A 21,439-nucleotide genomic window follows, 5' to 3' on the forward strand; every position below is an offset into this window, starting at 1 on the left:
CTCAAGAGGGCAACACTGCACAAGGAGAAAATAAGGGTTTTTATAGCTCGGGAGTAGGGGGTTTCCAAGTGGTGATTTGGCAGGCAGTGTTACAGAAGTGGAATATAGGCATAACGTAACAAGTGTAAGTCATAACAACCTCCTGAAACAAAGACATATTTGCAAGATGGCCAGAGCCAACTTTTGAACCAAAGGCATGGTTGTCCTTTCCAGAAACAGACAGTACAGAACCATTTGTAGTGAAGGTCACAGGTGGGACATAGCACGATCCTTGAGAAACAGAGATTTAATCATAACTGGAATGAACCTAATTTGTTTTAGTATATGATAGCTTTCAAGCCTAACATGGAGGCAGACTGATATATCAACAGAGGTGGATGGAAGGGTGGATGGATAGACAGACAGACTGACAGGAGATAGATGACAGATTTATTCCTGTTGTCTGTTTTAAGGACTAAGAAATAGTTTATTCTAAGATAAAATGACCATGGCTAGAGAATATAGATTCAAGTTGCCCTGAGTGGCATGTTCCCTTAGAGAATAGGAGTTTCCAAGCCCAACAGAAAGAAATTTAACCATCAGGAATCAAAGCGTTAGCTTATTGGGAAGAGCCATTTCCAACAGGCCAAAGTCCCTTTCCTTTTGTGCCCGGCTTTGTGTTCAGAAGGCTAGATAGAAAGTTACACCTGAGAGTAAACGTTTCCTGGAAGTCTCTTCCATAACAAAGCACTTCCTGTTTGCTTTTAGGTGGAGTCACCAACTGATAAAGCAGGAAATTTCTTCTGCTCAAACCACTGGGAAGGGAGCAGTCTGAGTGCCCAGCTGTTTGCTCAGGCATCTCCTGTGGCAGATGCCCCGGTAAGTATCAGGTTGGGCATTGACTCTCCTGTGATCATGTGGCCCATGGAGTCCTGTGTGTGGCATGTGAGACCACAGTGCCTTCAGCACTCACTGGTTATTGTCACCCAGTTTGTAAATATTCACAGCCACATGATTCTTTTGCATTTGCCTTTTCTCCTATGTTGTGTATTTCCTCTTAGTTAAGCAATCTGTTGTTTTGTTCCATGGGGTATCTAGGGTAGTGTCAGTCTTGGTGTGTAGCAAATACTTGGCATTCTAGGCCCTACCATAGGAGTTCTTCCATAGCCACAGGAGAATGGCCCCGCACCAGATGTTCCCATTCTTTAATTAAAATGGCACGGTATTTGCATATAACCCACGCAATCCTCTTAAATACTTTAAATCGCTTGCGGATTCACTCACGTGGTGTGCAAATTCTGTGTGAAGAGCACCTTTCTCTCTGAGTATCTTGGTTGGTGAATCAATCCATGGATGCAAAGCAGAAGCTCTGTCACCTTGCTCTGGTTATTATTACATTCTAACAGTTCATCTGTCTCCTACATCTTATGAACAATCAGAGCCAATGAAAATTGTTAATATTTACTCAGTGTGTGCTGACTGGTAGGTACAAGTTCAAGGGCTTTAGCTGAATTAATTCCTGTAATCCTCAAAATGTTGAGAACATTTTCACTTTCATTATATCAACTGCGCCGCTGGGTAACTTAGTGATTTTGTTGCTCAATATCATAAACTTAACTGGGTGTGTTTGTAAAGGCCACACTTTCACCATTGTATTGTACTGCTGAGATTTGTAGATCTCAAATACTTCTGTGCCTATATATAACATAAAGAGTTCTCATTAGTACACCTCTTATTTTTAGAAGCATGGATTAATAAATTCATTTAGTAGACAGGTTTTGTGTACATGCCAATGCCTAGAATTAGGTGGGACCCTCCAGCATTTTTATTGTTTTGGTGATGTTTGCAACAATGGGTGAGAAGCCAGTGTAGAGTTGGCTCTTTTAGCTCAGAGAGGAAGGAATTTCTGGCAGACACTTGCATTTCTTCATGCTAATGTATATCATCTCTTAGTAATCTACTCTCTAGACTTAGGTTTAGTTCACTCCTGGATTGTCCCACCCCATTGAAATTTCAAATGATTCCTTTCCCTTTAGAATATTCTTACAAGCTCTGTTTTAATGACGTCGGTGTCAGAAGACGAAGACAATGTTCTCAAAGCATTCACAGCACCTAAAAACAGGCCCTTGGTGGGTCCCTTGCAGGTAATGACTGTTAATTAATATTTGTTGTCCTAAAATTCAGTACTTGAAAATCTGTTCCCTACATTGTTTTTAATGTTTTAGATATAAAGAAATGATGTTTCAAAACAACTTCTGAGTGTCTGGAAGTCACCCAGTGGTGTTTTTGTTACTACTCATGTGAGACACTGGAAAGTCTTGTCAAATCAGGGCCCCCGAGCATGATGAAGTGAAACATTCTTTTTTAACTGCGACTGAGACTAAAATCATGAGTTACCCTAGACTGTGCTAGTATCTCCTTCTGCTTTTAAACAATCTTAAAAATATGTATCTATATAGTTTTTTTTTTTGGTTTCGAAATTTTATTATGCATGCTCTGTCATCAAGCAACCAAGAGCTCAGAGACTAGAGATTTCTAATGAAATACGAAATTAGTTAGAAAATAATTGCAATGCATTTGACTATGAGAACAAAAAGGCAGCCATCAGTGTTGCATAGATCATCTGTGGTGGACCATCTGCCATCAAGTTTTCATATCAAAAGAGATTTCCCTTGCAACTCTGAAGTAGGGTGTATTGATGAAATACAACCAATTCCAAATTAATCCTGAGCCAAGTGTAAATAAGAATGCAACTTTGTCCCCTCGGATTATTTAAAGCAGCTCCCAACATTAAAGAGCCTAGCACCCAGCCAGCTGCAGGTCTCCCCTGCTCTATTCCTCCAGTGTTACTCAGAGGGAAACTCTAGCTGAGCAAGCACATAGCCTGGTTAGAAGTAAGAAGTCATATTTGATGCTGTAAGTTCAAAGGCAGTGTAAAAGGATGGTAGACTTTGAGATCTCTGTTTATAGGACCTTACCACCATTGTGTTTACTGGCTCACTCCAAGTCCTAAGAATCTTTTTTCCCCCCTCTGGCTGTCCTGGAACTCACTCTGTAGACCAGGCTGACCTTGAACTCACTCTGAAGACCAGGCTGACCTTGAACTCACAGAGATCCACCTGCCTCTGCCTCCCAAGTGCTGGGATTAAAGGTGGTGTGTGGCGGGGGGGAGGGCAGCTAAGTTGTGAGACTCTTAAAACCCATTTTTTAAAGTATTTGTGATACTTGATATCATCTAAATATGTTTTTATTATTTCTTTGAGGATTTTATGCAATATATTTTGATATTGCCATCCCTAACTCTTCCCCTTAACTCCTCTGAGACCCACTCCCACCTTCCTGGTTCCCACCTTCCTGGTTCCAACTTCCTGTCTTCTTTGTTGTTGTTGTTGTTTTATTCAACAACCTATTGACTCTCCTTTGTGCCACTCATAATCCTTCTGGGTGTGGAACCATCCACTGCAGCATGGCCAACCTGCCAGGAGTCTCACACCCTTAAAGAAAACTGACTCTTCCTCCCCAAGAAGCCCACAACTGTCCATAGCTCCACAGGGAAGAGTGACAGTTCATGAACCCCTTCCCACTCCATCCTAGAATGTTGCCTGGCTTGGTCTTGTGCGGTCAGCTGCAGCTGATGAGTGAGTTCTTGAGTGCCATGGTTCTGTCAGTCCCAGAAGATTCGATTTTGCTTCAGATTCCCACAATCTCTGGCTCTTATGGTCTTTTACCCATTCATCTGTGGTGGTTCCTGAGTCTTGGAGAGAGTTGTGACACAGGTGTTCTGTTTGTAGCTGAGCCTTTCTCAGTCACTTACTCTTTATATTCAATAACCTATTGACTCTGAGTTAACCAGTTATGAGTTTCTGTGTTAGCCACCATCCAACATGAAAACTTATCTGATGAGTTCTGAGAGCTTCCCTAATATATTTGTAGAGAGATATGAATTTAGAGGGCAGTTTAATGCTATGCCCATTTATCAGAATAATAGTAGTAGATTTAAATATGGGGCCTGTGAACTCCCGAACCATGGGTTCTTGACCAAACTTGCAATAATAGGCACATGCTTACTCCTATGAAGTAAGCCTTAAATTTAATAAGAAAACTGTTGGTTACCCCCATAACATCAGTGCCACTGTTGCGGCCATGGGTATATTGGGTCATGTGGGCCATTATTGTAGTTCACAGTGTTCACAACTCCCTCTCGGCAGTCTGCATCTTCCAGTACTATGACAACTAGCCAGTATGGAGGAAGCTTCCTGGTTAGTGCTGACCCAGAAAGACAAACATCTCATGTGGAATCTTTATGTTTGGGTGTTTAATTTGGATTTCCTGTATAATCTAGGAATCTAGAAATGGTTCATTGGTGGGGGTGGGGGAAGACAGATCTTATGGAGGGGACTAATAGAACAAAGGTGATATAAAGGGGAAAATGGGAGATGATGGGAGGGAGGTTGAAGTGGGAAGAGGGATGGGAGGATACAATAGAGGGTGGGGTTAAGAGAAAGACAACCAACACTAAGGATGTTTGAAAAAGCCATGTGGAATCCTACTAGTTTATATACCATATAGTGATTTATATATAGATATATACCATATAATAATTTATGTGCATGTGTGTATATGTATATATATTAAGTTACCCTACAAACTTCATTTCAGAAGCATAGGTTGATAAATAAAATGCCCAGTGCTAGGCTTGGGATAATTCCCCTCAGATGTTGATCAAAGGTAGTGTAGAGATCCCAAAACAATACAGGCTATTGCCATTGCTCATGGTTGATGTTAAGACACCACACCCTTTGGTCACAAGACAAGCAGAAATCAAGTTGGTACTTTTTATCACTTTTTAGGTGATACAGACAACTGGATGAGTTATAGGTCCAATTATTTATTCACTCAATTGTATCACTTCTCTATAGCTTTCCTCAGACACTAACTGCTTTGATGAAAGATGGGTGTGGCCAGGAGTATGAGGGAGGGGAAGCCAATACTTATGCAAAGTCAGTTCCTGAGGCAGTCACGCTTGAGTTGGCTCTGTGTAGTACAAACTCAGTACCACAAAGGTAGGGGAGATAAAGAAAAGAGCACACTTCATCCAGGCCTAGTGGGACACGGGAAAGGGATTAAAAGGATGTCAGAGCAAGGAGCAGTCATTTTATCTAGAGCTGATCTTCAGTGCCGAGGGAAACCCTCGCTTTGTTCCTTGGCCCTTGGTTTCCAAAGCATAGAGCTTGACTAGTGCTCTTTGTACTTCAAGCTGCATTAAGTTTCATGAATATTTTATAACCTAGCCCAAGATTCAGCCTATGTTTACTGAAGTGTAGAAAAGTGTAGCCTGGTATGAGATGGCAGTCTTTAATCTCAGCATTTTGGAAGCAGAGGCAGGCAGATCTCTGGGTTTGAAGTCAGCCTGGTTGACATAGAGAGTTCCATACCAGCACAGCTACATAGTGAGAACATGTCCAAAAAAGAAAAAGAAAGAAAAAAAATAAAGGAAGGAAGGAACATTTTGAACTTTAGAGCAAATATATGAGTATATTTGGTAACTAATTATTTTATGTATTGAAAACTCTTGATTATGCTCCTAAAATTGAATCCTATTGTTTTTTTTACTTAACCAAACAGTGGTTAGGCCAAACTATTCAGAGCTGAACATGGGGTAGATATAAAACTAATAAAAGCTGGGCAGTAGTGGTGCAGTCCTTTAAACTCAGTACTTGGGAGGCAGAGGCAGACAGATCTCTGTGAGTTCGAGGCCAGCCTGGGCTACAGAGTGAGTTCCAGGACAGGCTCCAAGGCTACACAGAGAAACCCTGTCTCGAAAAACAAAACAAAACAAAAACTAATAAAAACTAGGCTATGTGACTGAAAGTGTCAGTCCTTACCCTTCCATATTGTTTGGGGCAGGGACTCTTCACCACTGTGTAAGCCAGGTGATGGCCCAAGGGCTTCAGGGGGATTCACCAATCTCCACCTTAGTGTCTCCACACAGGGATTATTACATATGCGTGCATTACTGCCTCTGGCTTTTACATGGGCTCTGGGAATCCAAACTCAGGGCACCAGGCTTCTGCAACAAGTACTTTTACCCCCTGACCCAGCTCTCCAGCTCCCTACTACAGAATTTTTAATGCCATTAACATTTTGAAAGCCAGTATGAGTCTGTCGATATGGGCATCTAGCCTCTGATATACACATGTGATTTCTAAACTGTTTCAGAATTTCATGATAAATATTGAGGGGTACATGAAGTGACCCTGACTATCTAAATACATCCCTAATGTTCTTATTGTCTCAATCCAACAATATTTAAGCAGTATCATTCCTCACCTTTGAGAGTGTGTTTTTTTCCCCCGCCCCACCCCAAGAGGTGCCTGAATCACAGCTGATCTCAGACATTACATACACTGTTTTTACATACCTTATCATAAAGTCTAATTTATAAATTAGGCAGTGGGAATAACAGCAAGTAACAGTGAAATAGAGCAGGTATAATGATGCACTGTAATAGATGGTCATTTAAACCCAGGAATGTTCATTTCTGTGTTCTCTAACTAATATCTGACCACCATTGCCCCCAGGTAACTGAAATTAAACAAGCAATCACTAAGGATGGGGCATAGGGAGGTTCACTGTTTACTCATGGTAATTTCATTTTTTAAACATGTTACCATTTCCTGCCTTTCCATTGGTGGTGATTCCGGTAGGTAGGCAGATCTCTCACACATGCCATTGGTGAAAATACTGTGCACTTATTAAATGGCCTGGCTGTTGGACTGCCTTACACACTTTCCTTGTTGCTGTGAAGGAAGTAACCAGACACAAGCACAATAGGGAAGGAGGTGCTGTGTTGGCTCACAGTTTGAGGATGCCATCCATCATGGCAGCAGGTGTCGGTCACATCCGGTCCGGAAGCAGAGAGCAGCAAACGCTGGTGTTCAGCTTGCTTTCTCCTTTGTATGTAATCCAAGACCCCAGCCCAGGCAACAGTGCTGCCCTTGTTAATGTGTCTCCCCTGTGCAGTGAACCAATCAAGATAATTCCTCACAGAGACTCCCAAAGGCTAACCCTAATTAGATAGCCCCTCCCAGCCATGCTCAAAGGCTTGCCACTGGACTGATTCTAGACCTTGTCAAGTTATCATCGCTATCAACCATCTCATTGAACAAAGAGCGTTGTCTATAACTTATAACTTTTCTAATTTGTACCCTTAATAATTAAGTATTAAACTGGTCTTGAGCTCAACCGTGTTAATGTTTTTGTCAAAGCAAAGGTTTTCATTATTTTGTTTTACTTTTATTTTTTTTGAAATGGGGTCTTAATATATACTGTGTAGCCCAGGCTGGCCCCAAATTTGTGATGATCCTCCCGCCTCAGCCTCCTGAGTGTTGGGATTACAGGTTGTAATTCGCTGTGCCCAGCTTTCAACCAAAACAACAAATTCCCCAAATATTTTCAGTTTGAATGTTTTATAAATTGTAAAACATTTGCCACTTATGCAGTGTAATTAATTATAAAATGTAAAATATTTGCCATATATAGTATAATTAATTATAAAGTGTAAAATATTTGTAATTATTTGTAAGTGTAATTCAACCTAGTTTTAATAATCCTAGGCTTGATCATGACAACAAATTTTTAGACAGAGCAGTTATTATCATGTTGAGGTCCATATACTGAGTGCTTTATGCCTTTGTTTCTAATATATACACTATTATTGAATAAACATGCCTATCTGCAAAACATTTGACATTTCAAAGTTAGAAATACAGGAAGCTGAGATGTGGTATAGCTGATGGTAGAGCACTTACTGAGCATGTGCAAGGCCCTGGGTTCCATTCCAGAACCACTAAAGGAGAGAGAGAAAATGAAATGCAAGAAAGTACAAGTATTAAATTTTATTATGATAAATTTCAAACATTCAGAGATGTGGAAACTATAGTGTTCTCAGCAGTTGTTAACAAATTGCCACGTTTGTCTATTTTTGAGAAGCATTTAATGTAAGGCCAGATATAACATCTTATTTTAAAAACGGACATTTCCCTATACAACTCCACACCATTATCATACATTTTTAACAATCATTCCTTAATATTCTGATCCCCAGGGCATAGTTAACTTTATCAGTTGAAAGAAAGCTGTCTATTTTACTTGTTTGATTAACACTGAAATAGCCTCACTCGTTGAGGTACATTTTCTCGTCGCTCCGAATCTAGCTATAGCAGTGGTGATGTCTGCTGGGCTGTCGTGTGGGGTTCCTGGAAAGTTGTGCGGCTCGGAACTGAATTTTCAGTTGTATTTATTTGTTCCTAGCCCTGTTTCCTTCCTCTCCTTTGGATCCATTATTTCCCCTGACATGCTCTGAATCCTGTGTTGGGAAAGGGAATTGTAGAGTCGAAAATCCAGGTGCTGGGTGTGCATTTTGTTATGTGGGTTCTTACTGAGACACAGTGAATTGTGTCTCCTATAGTTTAGGCTGTGAGCTGAGCCTTTAACAGCCTGATTATTTCTTATCTCCTAATCTATATGTCTAAAAAAATTATTTAAGTAAACAGAAGCATAAAAATTTTGTGAGCTGCTGCACACAGCCATGTGATAATTGTTTCTTTCTTTCTTTCTTTTTTTCTTTTCTTTTTTCCTTTTTTTTTTTTTTGAGACAGTTTCTCTTTATAACATCCCCGTCTGTCCTGGAGCTCTCTTAGTAAACCAGGCTGACTGACCTCAAACTCACAGAGATCCACCTGCCTCTGCCTTCTGAGTGCTGGGATTAAAGGCGTGTGCCACTATGCCTGGCAGATATTTATTTCTTAAATATAATTTCTTATCCTGTTTTCAGAAGGAATTTGTTAAAAACTGCATAAGCATAATTGCTGGATTTCTTTCTCTATTAAGACATTTTTCTTTTACTTTATAATTGTAAAAGCGAATGAACTCATATAACTAGCTTGAGACACTTTTGGTGTCTGTGTCTTTCATGTGGCTCAGGAGGTGTGAAACTTTCTTGTTTTCTTTATTAGTACTTAGCCTATCCCCCAAGTTATGTAGGGGAGCCGGCTGGAGTCTAGATGTGTATACAGTGATCATAAATGGAGAAGCAGAGAGAATATTTATTCATCTTAGAAAACTAGGAAGTTTGGAGCAGCAAAGTCAGACTTTCTGTAGGAGGCCACCGTGTCCTACCACTCAGAGTTTAACCAGACAGAGGAGACGCCCAGAGAAAGCTCCTCTATGGAGGAAGACTTGCTTGCTTTTCTGTGTGCTTTCAATTTCCTTTACTGGTTGAAAAACATACCCTGTGCTAATAAATGTTTCTCAAGGTAGGCATTCATATTGCCAGACTCAAAACTATACTCAGGTTATAAGCTCCCTGAGCTTCTGGATTTTTCTCTTAAATTATAATTTCCTTTTCTTCCTATTTAAAACTCAAGTGTAAAAGCTGTGTTTATATGCTTTTTTACTTACTCACTTTCCTCTTTTTTTTTTTTTGTAACCACAAAATGACAGCCTTAAATTTTAATTTCCTGACTTGGTTTGTCAGGGTCTTACTCTTTTTTTTTTTTAACATACAATGAGTTTAAATAAATTTCTTAAGTCTTTATTACTTAAACAAATTCTCAGAAGATCAAAGAATTTTACAGGACTGTTAACTAGTGATTGAGATTTGCTTTTCTTTTCTTTTCTTTTCTTTTTTTTTTTGCGCATTCATGGTGGGGGTTAGTGTATTTCAGCTGGTGCTATCTTTGTATGACTTGTTTATGAATGTGTGTATTTTTTAAACAACAAGGCCAACCCTTTCTTGTGACAGGTATTACACAGAAGTGTCATGAATTCTCATGTAGGTAACAGCCTGGGCTCTGCTGTGGGCCCCATCACTTCCTATTTGGATGGTTTCATAAATTAAATGAAGTCCATTGTTCTTGTCTATAAATTGAGGACCATAGTGCACCCTCCACTGATCTCTTAAAGTCTCTGTCAACATCAAATGGCTATGATGCTGTTTGCAAGATGGCAGCACCTGGGCCAGTGTGTTTCCGTGATATTCATTATTAGAGAAAAACTGCACACAGTCTCTGCCCTTTAAAAGGGACATAGCTCAGTTTGTAGAGTGTTTGCCTAGCATATATAAAGCCCTGGGTTTGATCCAACACCACACAAACCAGGTATGGTAGTGTCTGTCTGTAATCCCAGCACTCTGGAGGATCAGGAGTAAAGGTCAACTGTGACTACATCATAAATTTCAACATAACCTTCACTATATAAGACCTCATCTAAAAAATATATCATAATAAATTAACTAAAAGTCAGGTAAAGAGGTCTCACTCACTCTTGCCAGATTTTCTGAATTACTGCCATGAATTACTTCCTTCTAGCATACTATTCCCTGCCTCACCTTGCAGAGCCTTGTTAGTGGGTCTCTAAAAGAAAGAGACTGATCAACCATTAAGAAACCCAGAGAATCAGGCCTCTTGGTACTGTGGAGACAAAAGGGATGATGGACTGGGTTTCTTTCCTTTTCTTTTCTTTTCTTTTCTTTTCTTTTCTTTTCTTTTCTTTTCTTTTCTTTTCTTTTCTACTGTTGTGTTGGTAGCAGGAAGACAGATGTGGACAGTGTACACTCAGAGCATCTGTTTGTCTACAGTGCTGTTGTGTTGGTAGCAGGGAGACAGATGTGGACAGTGTACACTCAGAGCATCTGTTTGTCTATGGTGCTGCTGAGTTCCTTTCCAGGGTGTCTTTGTAATCACTGGTACTCCATCTGGTCACTGTCTTTCCCTTTACAATGGCAGAAAGTCTTGTCACTGTCCGATGTACTTTGGGGACCTGCTTTCAGTAGGTGATATAAGTCAAGTGAGCTTTCTGTGTGCGTCTCTAGAATGGAAGTGAGAGAGGCCAACCAAATGTGACTCTCTGATGAGCCGCGTCGCTCTGCCATGCCCCTGTCATTCCAAGACGTGGACTCTTCACGTGCTTTGTTTGATGACACCTAGAAGAAACACTGAAAGGGAATCTGCCTTGGGGAGGCCAGGAAAGAGAAATCGCTTTAGAGTAATTTGGCAATTATCTAGGTATCAATAATCAGATACTTGGAGGTATCCAAGAAGAGTCTTCTAAACACTTGGGGTATCCCAAGTTACAGGAGGCTGTGAGTTATTGGAACATCTATAAAAATGTAGGAATGAAGACCTCTAGACGCCCATGACTACAAAGGACCCTCTGCACTGGCACTTGTCAGTCTAGCCTGGAAATGGAGGCACTGGTGGATAGGGAGCTTCCAGTCACCAGCTGCATAGTTCATGCCCTCACTTAGGGACTCTCAAGTTGTTAGCATGTAATTGTGCATTGATTGGACCTTTGCAACATCTTGACTTAAGATACAACTCAAATTTTCTGTGCTATCCTTCATGCACAGATGTCCCTCTGGTAAGGAATTCTGACTTTCAGGATTTCATTCAGGATAAGATAAGCAAGTACTATTTCATTTGGGTGAATTAAATAGAATCAGAGAATTCTTACTTCTGATTCTTTAGACACCATCGGAATATGCTTATTAGTTTAAAAATATTAAAGACATGTCATCTCACAAGTTGCTTTAATTTGAAAAAATATGTATAGACACATTAGATGCATTTAGATGCCTTATTAACTCTTTACATTGTGTAACAGTTTCCCAGGCACCTTGACCTCAGCAGATACTGTATGAGATTGCTATATGAATGTAATAATGCTAGCAGTTGTTCAGCATGATGGGGAAAAAAAACTATTTGGAGTCTAAGTGAAAATGCTAAGATAATCTAATTCTGGCAGAAAACCACCTGTGGATGTGGTCTTGTCTCCTTTCATTTATTCTGCTTCTGCAAAGGGTCTGGGTGTTTTTTGTTTTTTTTTTTTTTCCCCAAAGTGCCTTAACAGGATATCCCAGTTAAAGTTTTGACAGACTGTTTATAGTTCACTTCTGCCCAGAGGCAATGGAAGATGCATTACAGGATAAGCAAGGTGACTCTCCGGGTAGGATTATTAACATTGAAATGAATTCAGGCAGGCTGACATCTGCAGAACGCCATGGGTTAGGAGCAGAGCAAGAAGCCATGTGCAGAAGTCCACAATGCCTAGCAGCGTCCTTAAAGTAAATGAAGCAAAAATTGAGGGGGTGAAAACCAGAACACGCAGACCTGGATGGCAGTATTGACAAATAGTCCTTAACACTAAGGCGCCTCATCCTTTGTCAGAGCTGTTGTCTGCTCGAGAGGTTGCTGTGGGGTCCTGGGTTCAAGATCATAAGACAAAAAGAGAAGCTGTTCTTTTTCTTCTCTCTCTCTCTCTCTCTCTCTCTCTCTCTCTCTCTCTCTCTCTCTCTCTGTCTGTGTGTGTGTGTGTGTGTGTGTGTGTGTTTGGGAGAAGCACACGTGTGTATGTGGTAGCTAGAGGACAACCTCAGATGCTGTTCATCCAATCTAAACCCACTGCCGCTTTTTAAGACCTTGACCTGGAACTCACCAAATGGTCAAGTGAGCTAGTCTGACTGCCAATGAGCCCCAGGGTCTTAGTACTAGGATTTCAAGTGCACGCTACCATGCCCAGGCTTTTTTAAACACGGTTTCTGGAAATCGAACTCTGGTTCTTCCTCATTGCAAAGCAAATACGTCACACAGGCGGCGGTCACGGCAGCCTGAACAGTTCCTCTCCTTTTCAACCACAGTGTCCCACTCTGACCTTGCTTCCCTTCCACACTGTGGCCACCTGTCTGTCCTCATTCACTGTGGGATGTGCCTACTGTGTGCTCTCCCAGGGCAGAAAGAGCTGCTGAGCCTGTGCTCCCTCCCGACCTTTCTCTCTGCGGTGATTCTCGCACACAGTAGCTTACTGCACTCCGTTGTGTACACACCAAGACCCAGGTGTCCCAAGTTCTCTCACCAGCCCCAGGCTCTGAGCCTCAGGACATGAGCTGAGGTTTTTGTTTTTGTTTTGGGGGGGGGGGGGCGGTTTGTCGAGACAGGGTTTCTCTGTGTAGCTTTGCGCCTTTCCTGGAACTCATGCTGTAGCTCATGCTGGCCTCGAACTCACAAAGATCTGCCTGCCTCTGCCTCCCAAGTGCTGGGATTAAAGGTGTATGCCACTACCACCTGGCAAATTTGGATATTTTAATTGTAGGAGAAGCTAATTATTTGAAAAGTTCCCACAAAGTACTCATGAAAAATATGTGGCACCTTCCTTATGTATTGATTCTATCTTAGCTATCTAGTCCTGGAGGAAGAAAAAAGTATGAATCTGGAGATAATCATGTAGGGGATTTGTCAAATGTCACAATCATATTCAATTTGAGAATGTAAGTTAATAAGAACTCCTGAGCAGACGTGGACAGTTTAAGTCACCCACAGTACCATTCTACAAAGGATCAAATTGTGACCATCACCAGAAGGCATAAATAAAAGCAACATAACTGATTTTGTTGTGGACTTTTAAGGCACTTAATCTGCATGTTTAGAAATTGTATTCCATGTTAATTGAAGCCGAGTAGAAAAATACATTTTTTAAAATAGAAAATCAAAGAAGCGAAATAATCCTTTTTAGCTTCTATTTATTTTCTCACTTCTTTCCTCTTTCTCCTCTATTTGTTGAAGACACATATTTCTGTGACTGTATATCTCTGTATATTTTAAATCTGCGTACATGATATCGTTAGGTTAAGGGACTGCATTAGGCGTCCTCATCGGTCATTTGATTTTCAGGATCCTCTCTTTGTTCTCTGAGTGCCTGTGTGGTCATTGATTCTAAGCACTGCTTACTGCTTTCTGTGGAGAGGATTCACCATATTGAATTATTGCCTCTCATTCCCTAATTATTATACATCATATTTTGCTACTAGGACTACAAGCACTAACTCAGTAGGTGGACATGGAACAAAAAAATTTGTTATTTTAGGTGATTTCATGTGTCCATCTGTATTTCTGTGCTGCACTAGATGACTTTACCTCCAACAAGCAAATAGTAGCTAAAACTCAAGTAGGGCCTTTGGGTGAACAGAAGCGCTGTGCAGAGATGTGTATGTTTGGTCTGCACGTTTGAGTCCAAGGAGACATTCATTTTACAGCGGTTCTCAACCTTCCTAACGCCATGACCCTTTAATACAGTTCCTCGTGTTGTGGTGATCCCCAACCATAAAGTTATTTTTATTGCTACTTCATAGCTGTAATTTTGCTACTGTTATGAATCATAATATAAATATTTGTGTTTTCTGTGGTCTTAGGGGACCCCTGTGAAAAGGTTGTTCGATCCCCCAAAGGGATCGCGACTCACATGTTGACTGCCACTGGTTTAGAACCATTTCAAAGAATGTCGTAACTAAATTTATTGTTTCGGGAAATATTAAGTGTGACTTCGTGTTAGAAGCCAACCTAGCATGCAGGCCGTCTTTGTTGGATCATGTCTGTGATACGCCGCCACTCCTTGAAAGTCTGTAGGATGACCCATTTGCTGTAGGGATGTCAAGTTAAACGTTGCGCCTCTGAACACAGAGTACACTTGTGCACCTAACTGCCATTAATGTCAATGGGGAGGTAGGAGAGGGGCCTGAGAGACTGTGGCTCAGGGAAGTCAGAACACAGCATGCAGGCCTTAGAACTGGGAAACCTGGGCACCCAGCCAGCGGTGTCCATTCAGGGTTGGCATAGCTATTTGCCAGCAAGTATTGCCACTTCCCACTCCACACCCAGTGATTCTGTGGGCATTGGAAGGTCCTGGCGATCGAACCCCTGAATTCCCTATCAACTTCCTCACTATGTTTTTGGCAAGAGGTCTGCCGGGAGCAGCATCACACACTGCTTAGGCGGGTGGGCTACCGTGTTTCACCTCAGTTCAGACCCTTTAGTTTCTTAGCAGTGTAATCTGGAACATGTTGCTCAGGTGCTGTCTTCCATGTTAACTTCCTGGTAAGTGAACCAGGTGGGGTTACGATAGGGTAGCTATGCCATGGGTATTTTGTGTGAGATTAAAATGTGACGGGAGTGTGGGCAGTACACGGCAAGTGTCTGTTCAGTGCTGCTGTGTAACCACTGCATCCTTGGCCTCTCTGTATCCTTTCACACCAACACTGTCCAAATCACTAACTCCCTGCCCCCACTAGCCTTTCCCTGCAGTGTTTCTCTGGATGTGGCGTTCCCAGTGTCACGTGCCCTGTTTGATTGCTTGTGGTACCACAAACCTTCACAGACTGATTTTATGTGTTGTAAAGCCACGTGTGCATTTTACTTCTCCAAAGAAACACTAGAAGAAAGGACAAAGCCCTTGCTTGTTGTTGGAGATGAGGCGTAGCTATGTAGTCCATTGCTGGCCTTGAGCTCACTGTGTAGCTCAGACTGGCCAGGAAATCCTGATGTTCCTACCTCTGACTCAGATGCTGGGGTTACCGTGGTTCACTGCTGGGCCTGCAGATGGTCTTTCTTCCTTTTCTTTTGTCCCATGGAAAACAATTCCTGCTAGATGTCAACACCAGGAATAGTATTTTTCCTACACTCTTGGGCCTTATGTTTGTCTTCCTCTCTGAAATGGCTGCCGAGGAGCTCAGAGTCTGAGTGGTATGTCTAGGCACTGTACTGCTGTGGATATCGCTCTATATAAATAAAATGCTGATTGGCCAGGCAAGAAGTATAGGCGGGACAAGCAGAGAAGAGAATTCCGGGAACAGGAAGGCTGAGTCAGGAGACACCAGCCTGCTGTCCAGGGAGCAGCATGTAAAGGCAATAGGTAAAGCCATGGAACACGTGGTGACATATAGATGAACAGAAATGGGCTGAGTTTAAGTGTAAGAGCTAGTCAGTGGTAGGCCTGAGCTAATGGCAAAGCAGTTTAGTTAATATAAGTTTCTGAGTATTTTATCAGCTACACTGTGCTGTTGAAGACGTATTTGGTGTGCCAACCTTTCCCCATCTTCATGCTGATTCATTTCCCTGTGATCTTGCTTTTTGTACCTTTTGAAACACTTATATCTGTGCTATGAACACTGTAAATTGTCCTGGGAATTAAGTGGGACATAAATTGTACATAAGTTCAAGTCAACCTGGGAAAACAGTAGGAGTCAGGAGGTACAGCGGGGAGACAGGTACCCAAGCCACTTGCATGCATACTATCTCCAACCCCACCGGTTCATTTTCCAGGCCAACTAAAGTTTGTCTGGGCCTGCCTCATGCGGTGGCTGTATGATGTGCATGTATGATTGTGAATACACAGGCCCCAGTACTGTGTCTGGTCATTGTTCCTTGTTAGTTCTATCCTGTGACTTCCAGTGTATCTTTAAAAGTTAAGCTAAAGCAGGGCTAGAGGTGTGGCATAATAGGTAGAATACTTCTCTGCAATACACGAAGGCCTGACCCAGCACTTGGGAGGTCGGGGCCGGAACATTAGAAGTTCAAGGTCAGCTCAGCTACATAGTGAGTTCAAGACCAGTCTGAGATACATAAGACTCTGCTAAAAAGAAAGGAGAAAAATCAAGCTAATCTAGGAGTTGGGTTTGTAGTTCAGTGGTAGAGCATCTGCCTAGCAAGAATTCCAGGCTCTGGGTTTGACCTTCAATACAGCAAGAAAGAAAAAAGCTGTACTGATATAGATATTATAAAGTTAATTTTAAAATATACATATACGGATGAATATGTGTAGGTTTTATCAGGATTTGATGCATTATAGAAATTAAGTAAGGTTTAATTGGCTTAATTAAGTAATTGGCTCAAGCACCCATCAGTTTGTGGAGTGAGTAAAAGCCTGGAACTCTGGAGAATGATGTCCAATCCTGCCTCCCTTCTTGTAAAACTGCCTAAGAGGCACATAGCATTCCAGTAACAAGATGCTGTATCATATAAAAGTATTGGTTCTGTGGGTCATATTTTACCTGACAATGGCTTCCTAGCAGAGACAGCTTCCCACCTGGCTGCCCTGCTGGGGTGGGCATGCCCCTTTGAGCATCCTGCTCTGACCCTGCTGTCTCCCTCTCTCCCCCATTAGCCCTGCAGTGGTGGTGCCTGGGAACCAGCATCCTGTGGGAAGACAGAGGATCAGATGACGGTCTCCGCTCAGGCTCGAAAATACGTGAGCACATTCTCGGCTCGGACTCTGGTCATGTGAGACATTTCCAGAAAAGCATTATGGTTTTCAGAACACTTAAAGTTAACTTGAGGGATGTGATAACCATTCCTCAACACGGAACTCTTCATGATTGAGAGAAGAACCTATTTTTGTTGTGGTACAACAGTTGAGAGCAGCACCAAGTGCGTTTTAGTTGCATGAAATCTTACTGGATTTCACCCAACTAAAAAGGATTTTTTTAAAAAAAAATAATGAATAGCAGTCTTACCTAAATTATTAGGTAATGAATTGTAACCATTTGTTAATATCGTAATCAGATTTAAAAAAAAATAAAATGATTTATTTGTATTTTAGAGGATCCAACAGATCAGTATTTTTGACCATGGTAAATTTTTTAAAAAGTTTTATACAAAGAAATACCCCAGTGTTTCACATTTCTCAATCACTAAGCATACACACAAATATTTTTAAGAACCAGTAAAAGCATTATCATGAATGTTGGCTAAATACCAAGTAATAGTTCATGGAGCCTGTAAGAGCTCATTTGTAGTTAATAACATTGGAAATACGTTTATTGGACTAAACCAACTCATGAGGATTTTTTTTTGTTAGCTTGCTTTAAAAATTATTACTGTATGAAATAGTTTTATAAAAAAATTATATTTTTATTCAGTAATTTAATTTTGTAAATGCCAAATAAAAAAAAAATGTGTTTCGCTGCTATGGTCTTAGCCTGTAGACATGCTGCTAGTATCAGAGGTGCAGTAGAGCTTGGATGAAAGAAAAGAGACCCTTGTGTTAGATAACGAACTATGCACTAGTACTTAAGACTTTTTTTATTTTTATATATATACTTTTTCCTTTTGTAATTGGAAAACTTATTTGGGAGATTTTTGCATTTGTTGTATGTTTTCGTTTATTTTTTTTAGGAAAGTTTTTTTTTTTGTTATTGTTGGTTTATAAAAGCATGCATTGCACTTCTTTTTTTGGGAAATTTATGTTGTTCATGTCATATGTTTTGTTTTGAGTTGACTGTTCATTAATTCAGGCATTCTGAGTCTGACAGAACTGCCTCATGGTTCTTGTGTTTGTGGAAGACAAACATAGAGGTCACTAGCCGGCTTCTGCCTTGAGAACACTGGGTGCAAGATGGCCGGCCCTCAACTTCGGAAATGACAGTGTACTTACTGCCTTGTAGCAAAATAAAGCTGTGCCCTTATTTTACATACTTCCTGACTTCTCTTGCTTTTGTGATTTGGGGTAATGGTAACATGTCTAAGAAAATGAAACAAACTCAAAATACCATTTTTTTTTTTTTTTTTTTTTTTTTTGGCATCTAAAATTTATGTGGCGTGTCTTTGCCACAGGGAAAGTAAAGACAAAGCAAGTTAAGTAGTTCACAGAATAATCGCAATGACAGTTGGGAAGACTCTTCCAGAGTGTGTCAAGCAAGGTTCAAAAACTCTTGAACTGCAAACAAAATACACATAGAGAAGGACTGACGTCTGGCTGGGGAGATGGCTAGCATGTAAAGTACTTACTACATAGCATAAGGACCTGAGTTCTAATTCCCAGAACCCTCACAAAGCCAGACAAGGCTTCTATGTGTGCTGTTGCAGTTTTCCTATGTCATGATGGGAAAAGGAGACGGGGAAATCCCAGGAAGTTTGCATCCAGTGAGCAGACAACATAGCAAATGACAACTAGACCCTGTTTCCACACAAAGTGGAAGTTGAGAACTAAGAGCCAAGGTTGCCGTCCAACCTCCACAGATGTGCTGTGGCATGCATGTTCCCAGGCCCCCATCACACACAGACATGTAGGTGTTCGTGGATACACAGAGTTCGTTTGTTTGTTTAAGTGATATTTAAACAGATATAGGCAGGGTGTTGGTACTGAAGGGTCAAGCTATATGGAAGGGGAGAGTCATGAAAATTAGGAGACACACAGAGATGCAATCAATAACCCTTGGTAAGGTGCAGGCTTTCTTTCTGCTACTCTCCCATCATAATGGGCTGACATCTCTGAATCTGTGAGCCCAAATAAATCTACCTGTCCTCAAACTGCTTCTAGATTTTATCACAGTGATGAAAGGTAAACACAGACATTCTAGTGTTGTCCCTTCAGCCAAGCTCCCTCCCCCTCCCCTTTTTACAGATGAATCCCCCTTCAGTGTTCAGTGTCCTTGAACCAACACTACTTTTCATCCAAGTCACTCAGATCCAAACTCCAACTTTATGAGTTTTTGTATGCATAACACAATCTATAGCTCCTAAAGGCAAGGATGTGTTAGATGTAAAGACTAGTCTTTAGGACCATTTTACAATCTTTGGTTGTTGATCTGATGAGCAGGCACCTGGCAGCTGAGGTCAGAAAATGGAGCCTTGATGATGACTTGGTTTTCTCAGGTGTCAAGCTAACCACTACGGATGATGAATATGGGGATAACAATAGGTTTCATTTATGAGAAGGCTAAGGGGCAAGAGCTGAGCATGTGAAGCCTGGGTTTGACTCTCCATAACCTCTTACCTATAAGGAAACCACAGTTTCTTGGAAGGCAATTGTGAATGGCTGGTCTACTACCTAGATTTTTCTAGCCGCTTCTGGAAGGCAGTGGTCAGAGATTTCCAATTCATTGCTTTCAAGTATATTGTTCTACAGTTCTAGGTGTTAGAAAGCTCCAGATCACTGTCCTGTGGGTGGATTTAGTCTGGCTGGAGCATACTTCCTTTTTCACAGAAGGCACCATTTTGTTGTGTTTTCTATTTTCACATGACAGAAGGTCCTGATTTATTTTGTTGGTTGGTGGCTCACTAGGTTGGTTGGTTGGTTGGTTGGTTGGTTGGTTGGTTGGTTGGTTTGCTTATTAAAACAGGATCATCTGTAACCCAGCTGGTCTTGAATTTGTTACTTAGCTTCAGATGACCTTGAGTTCCTGAACTTCTTGCCTCCAATTCCCAAGTTTTGGAATTACAGGATTGGGCCCTTACACTCCGCTCTGGCTAGATTGTTTTTGTTGTTTGTTTTGTTTCTTGTTTTAGTGACAGAAATTTAGGTAGGAAATTGCATGGAAGTGGTGTATTTACTACCTAAACAAAAAGCTGCTCTTTTTTTTAATTTAAATATATTTATTTATTGAAATTTTTTTCATTTTACATATCAACCCCAGTTCACCCTCCCTCCGCTACTCCCGCCTCCTCACCTCCCTCCCACTCTGCCCCCATCCACTCCTCAGAGTGAGTAAGGCCTCCCATGGTAGTCAACAAAGTCTGGCATACCAAGTTGCAGGAGAGCCTAGCCCCTCCCCATTGTATCAAGGCCGAGCAAGGTATCCCTTCACAGGGAATGGGCTCCAAAAAGTCAGTTCATGCACCTGGGATAAGTCCTGGCCCTGCTGCCAGAGACGCCACTAGCAGATCAAGCCACACAACTGTCACCCACATTCAGCGGGCCTAGTTTGGTCCCATGCAGGTTCCCGAACTGTCAGTCCAGAGTCAGTGAGCTTCAACTAGCACCGGTCAGCTGTCTCTGTGGGTTTCCCCATCATGATCTTGATTCCCTCTTCTTCTTCAAAAAGCTGCTCTTAAGTGACTGTGTAGCGGCTGTAAAATGGCATCTGAAGAAGAGGAAAGGTACTGATAAGACAAATCTGTCCTCTGTCCTCAGATGAGACTGGTAGATGCAAGAGATGTCAAGGCATGAACGTCCTGAAGGGGCTTCAGCATCACCGGGGTCTTCTGTTAGGGCCTTTGCATTGCCTCATCTGTTCTGGAGTCTGATAAGATTTGGTTGTAGTTCAGACTTTGCCTTTTGCCATCTTTGTGACTTTTCACAAGTTTCTTTTCACCTCTCTAACTTAGTTTTACTTACATCGTGTATCAAAGTCGACCTCAAGGCTGCTGGGTGAGCATTGTGAAGATGATGTCAAACAGGAAACCCATTCCTGGATCTCTGCAGGACTGTGTGGTGCCTGTCCTTAAGCTGCATCGCTATGACACCTGAGCAATCACGAACTATGTTGACTGGCCAGAAATGAGGAAGGAAAGATTTCTGAGGCTCATATCTCTGGTTGCAAATTAAATATATTCAAATATAAATATTTTTCCCTAATATTCTTGGTCATTCTACCATAGATCCATCCTTCTCCCATAATATATACATATACAAAGAACAGGGCAATTTTCATTCAACTTCTTGGTTTCTTATACAGTGTATCTTACATGTGCTCATTCTCCTTCATTGCTAGGAATGATATATGCAATGATACTGTGTTGGTTGAGTGCTTATTACATGCTGTCAACAAGGGCAGGAGGGGAGGTTTCCAGCAATGAAAAGCCTGACAGTGAAAGCTGAGGGGTCAGAGTGTTAAGAAACAGAAAGGGAAATC

General features: G+C 41.3%; 1 protein-coding gene across 3 annotated transcripts in view; it reads left to right on the forward strand.

The window, feature by feature from the left end:
• Nucleotides 1-17,664, forward strand: part of Myb (MYB proto-oncogene, transcription factor) — a 37,468-nt gene extending 19,804 nt beyond the window's left edge. For all 3 annotated transcript variants that reach the window (XM_036169013.1, XM_036169016.1, XM_036169014.1), the window contains 3 exons: nt 748-858; nt 2,016-2,123; nt 16,972-17,664. In XM_036169013.1, the coding sequence (XP_036024906.1) occupies nt 748-858; nt 2,016-2,123; nt 16,972-17,091 (339 nt within the window). In that variant the 3' untranslated portion in view covers nt 17,092-17,664. The remainder of the gene's footprint in view (nt 1-747; nt 859-2,015; nt 2,124-16,971) is intronic.
• The last annotated feature ends 3,775 nt before the right edge of the window (nt 17,665-21,439 follow it).

Source organism: Onychomys torridus, chromosome 19 (genome assembly GCF_903995425.1).
Source record: "Onychomys torridus chromosome 19, mOncTor1.1, whole genome shotgun sequence".
NCBI lineage: Eukaryota > Metazoa > Chordata > Mammalia > Rodentia > Cricetidae > Onychomys > Onychomys torridus.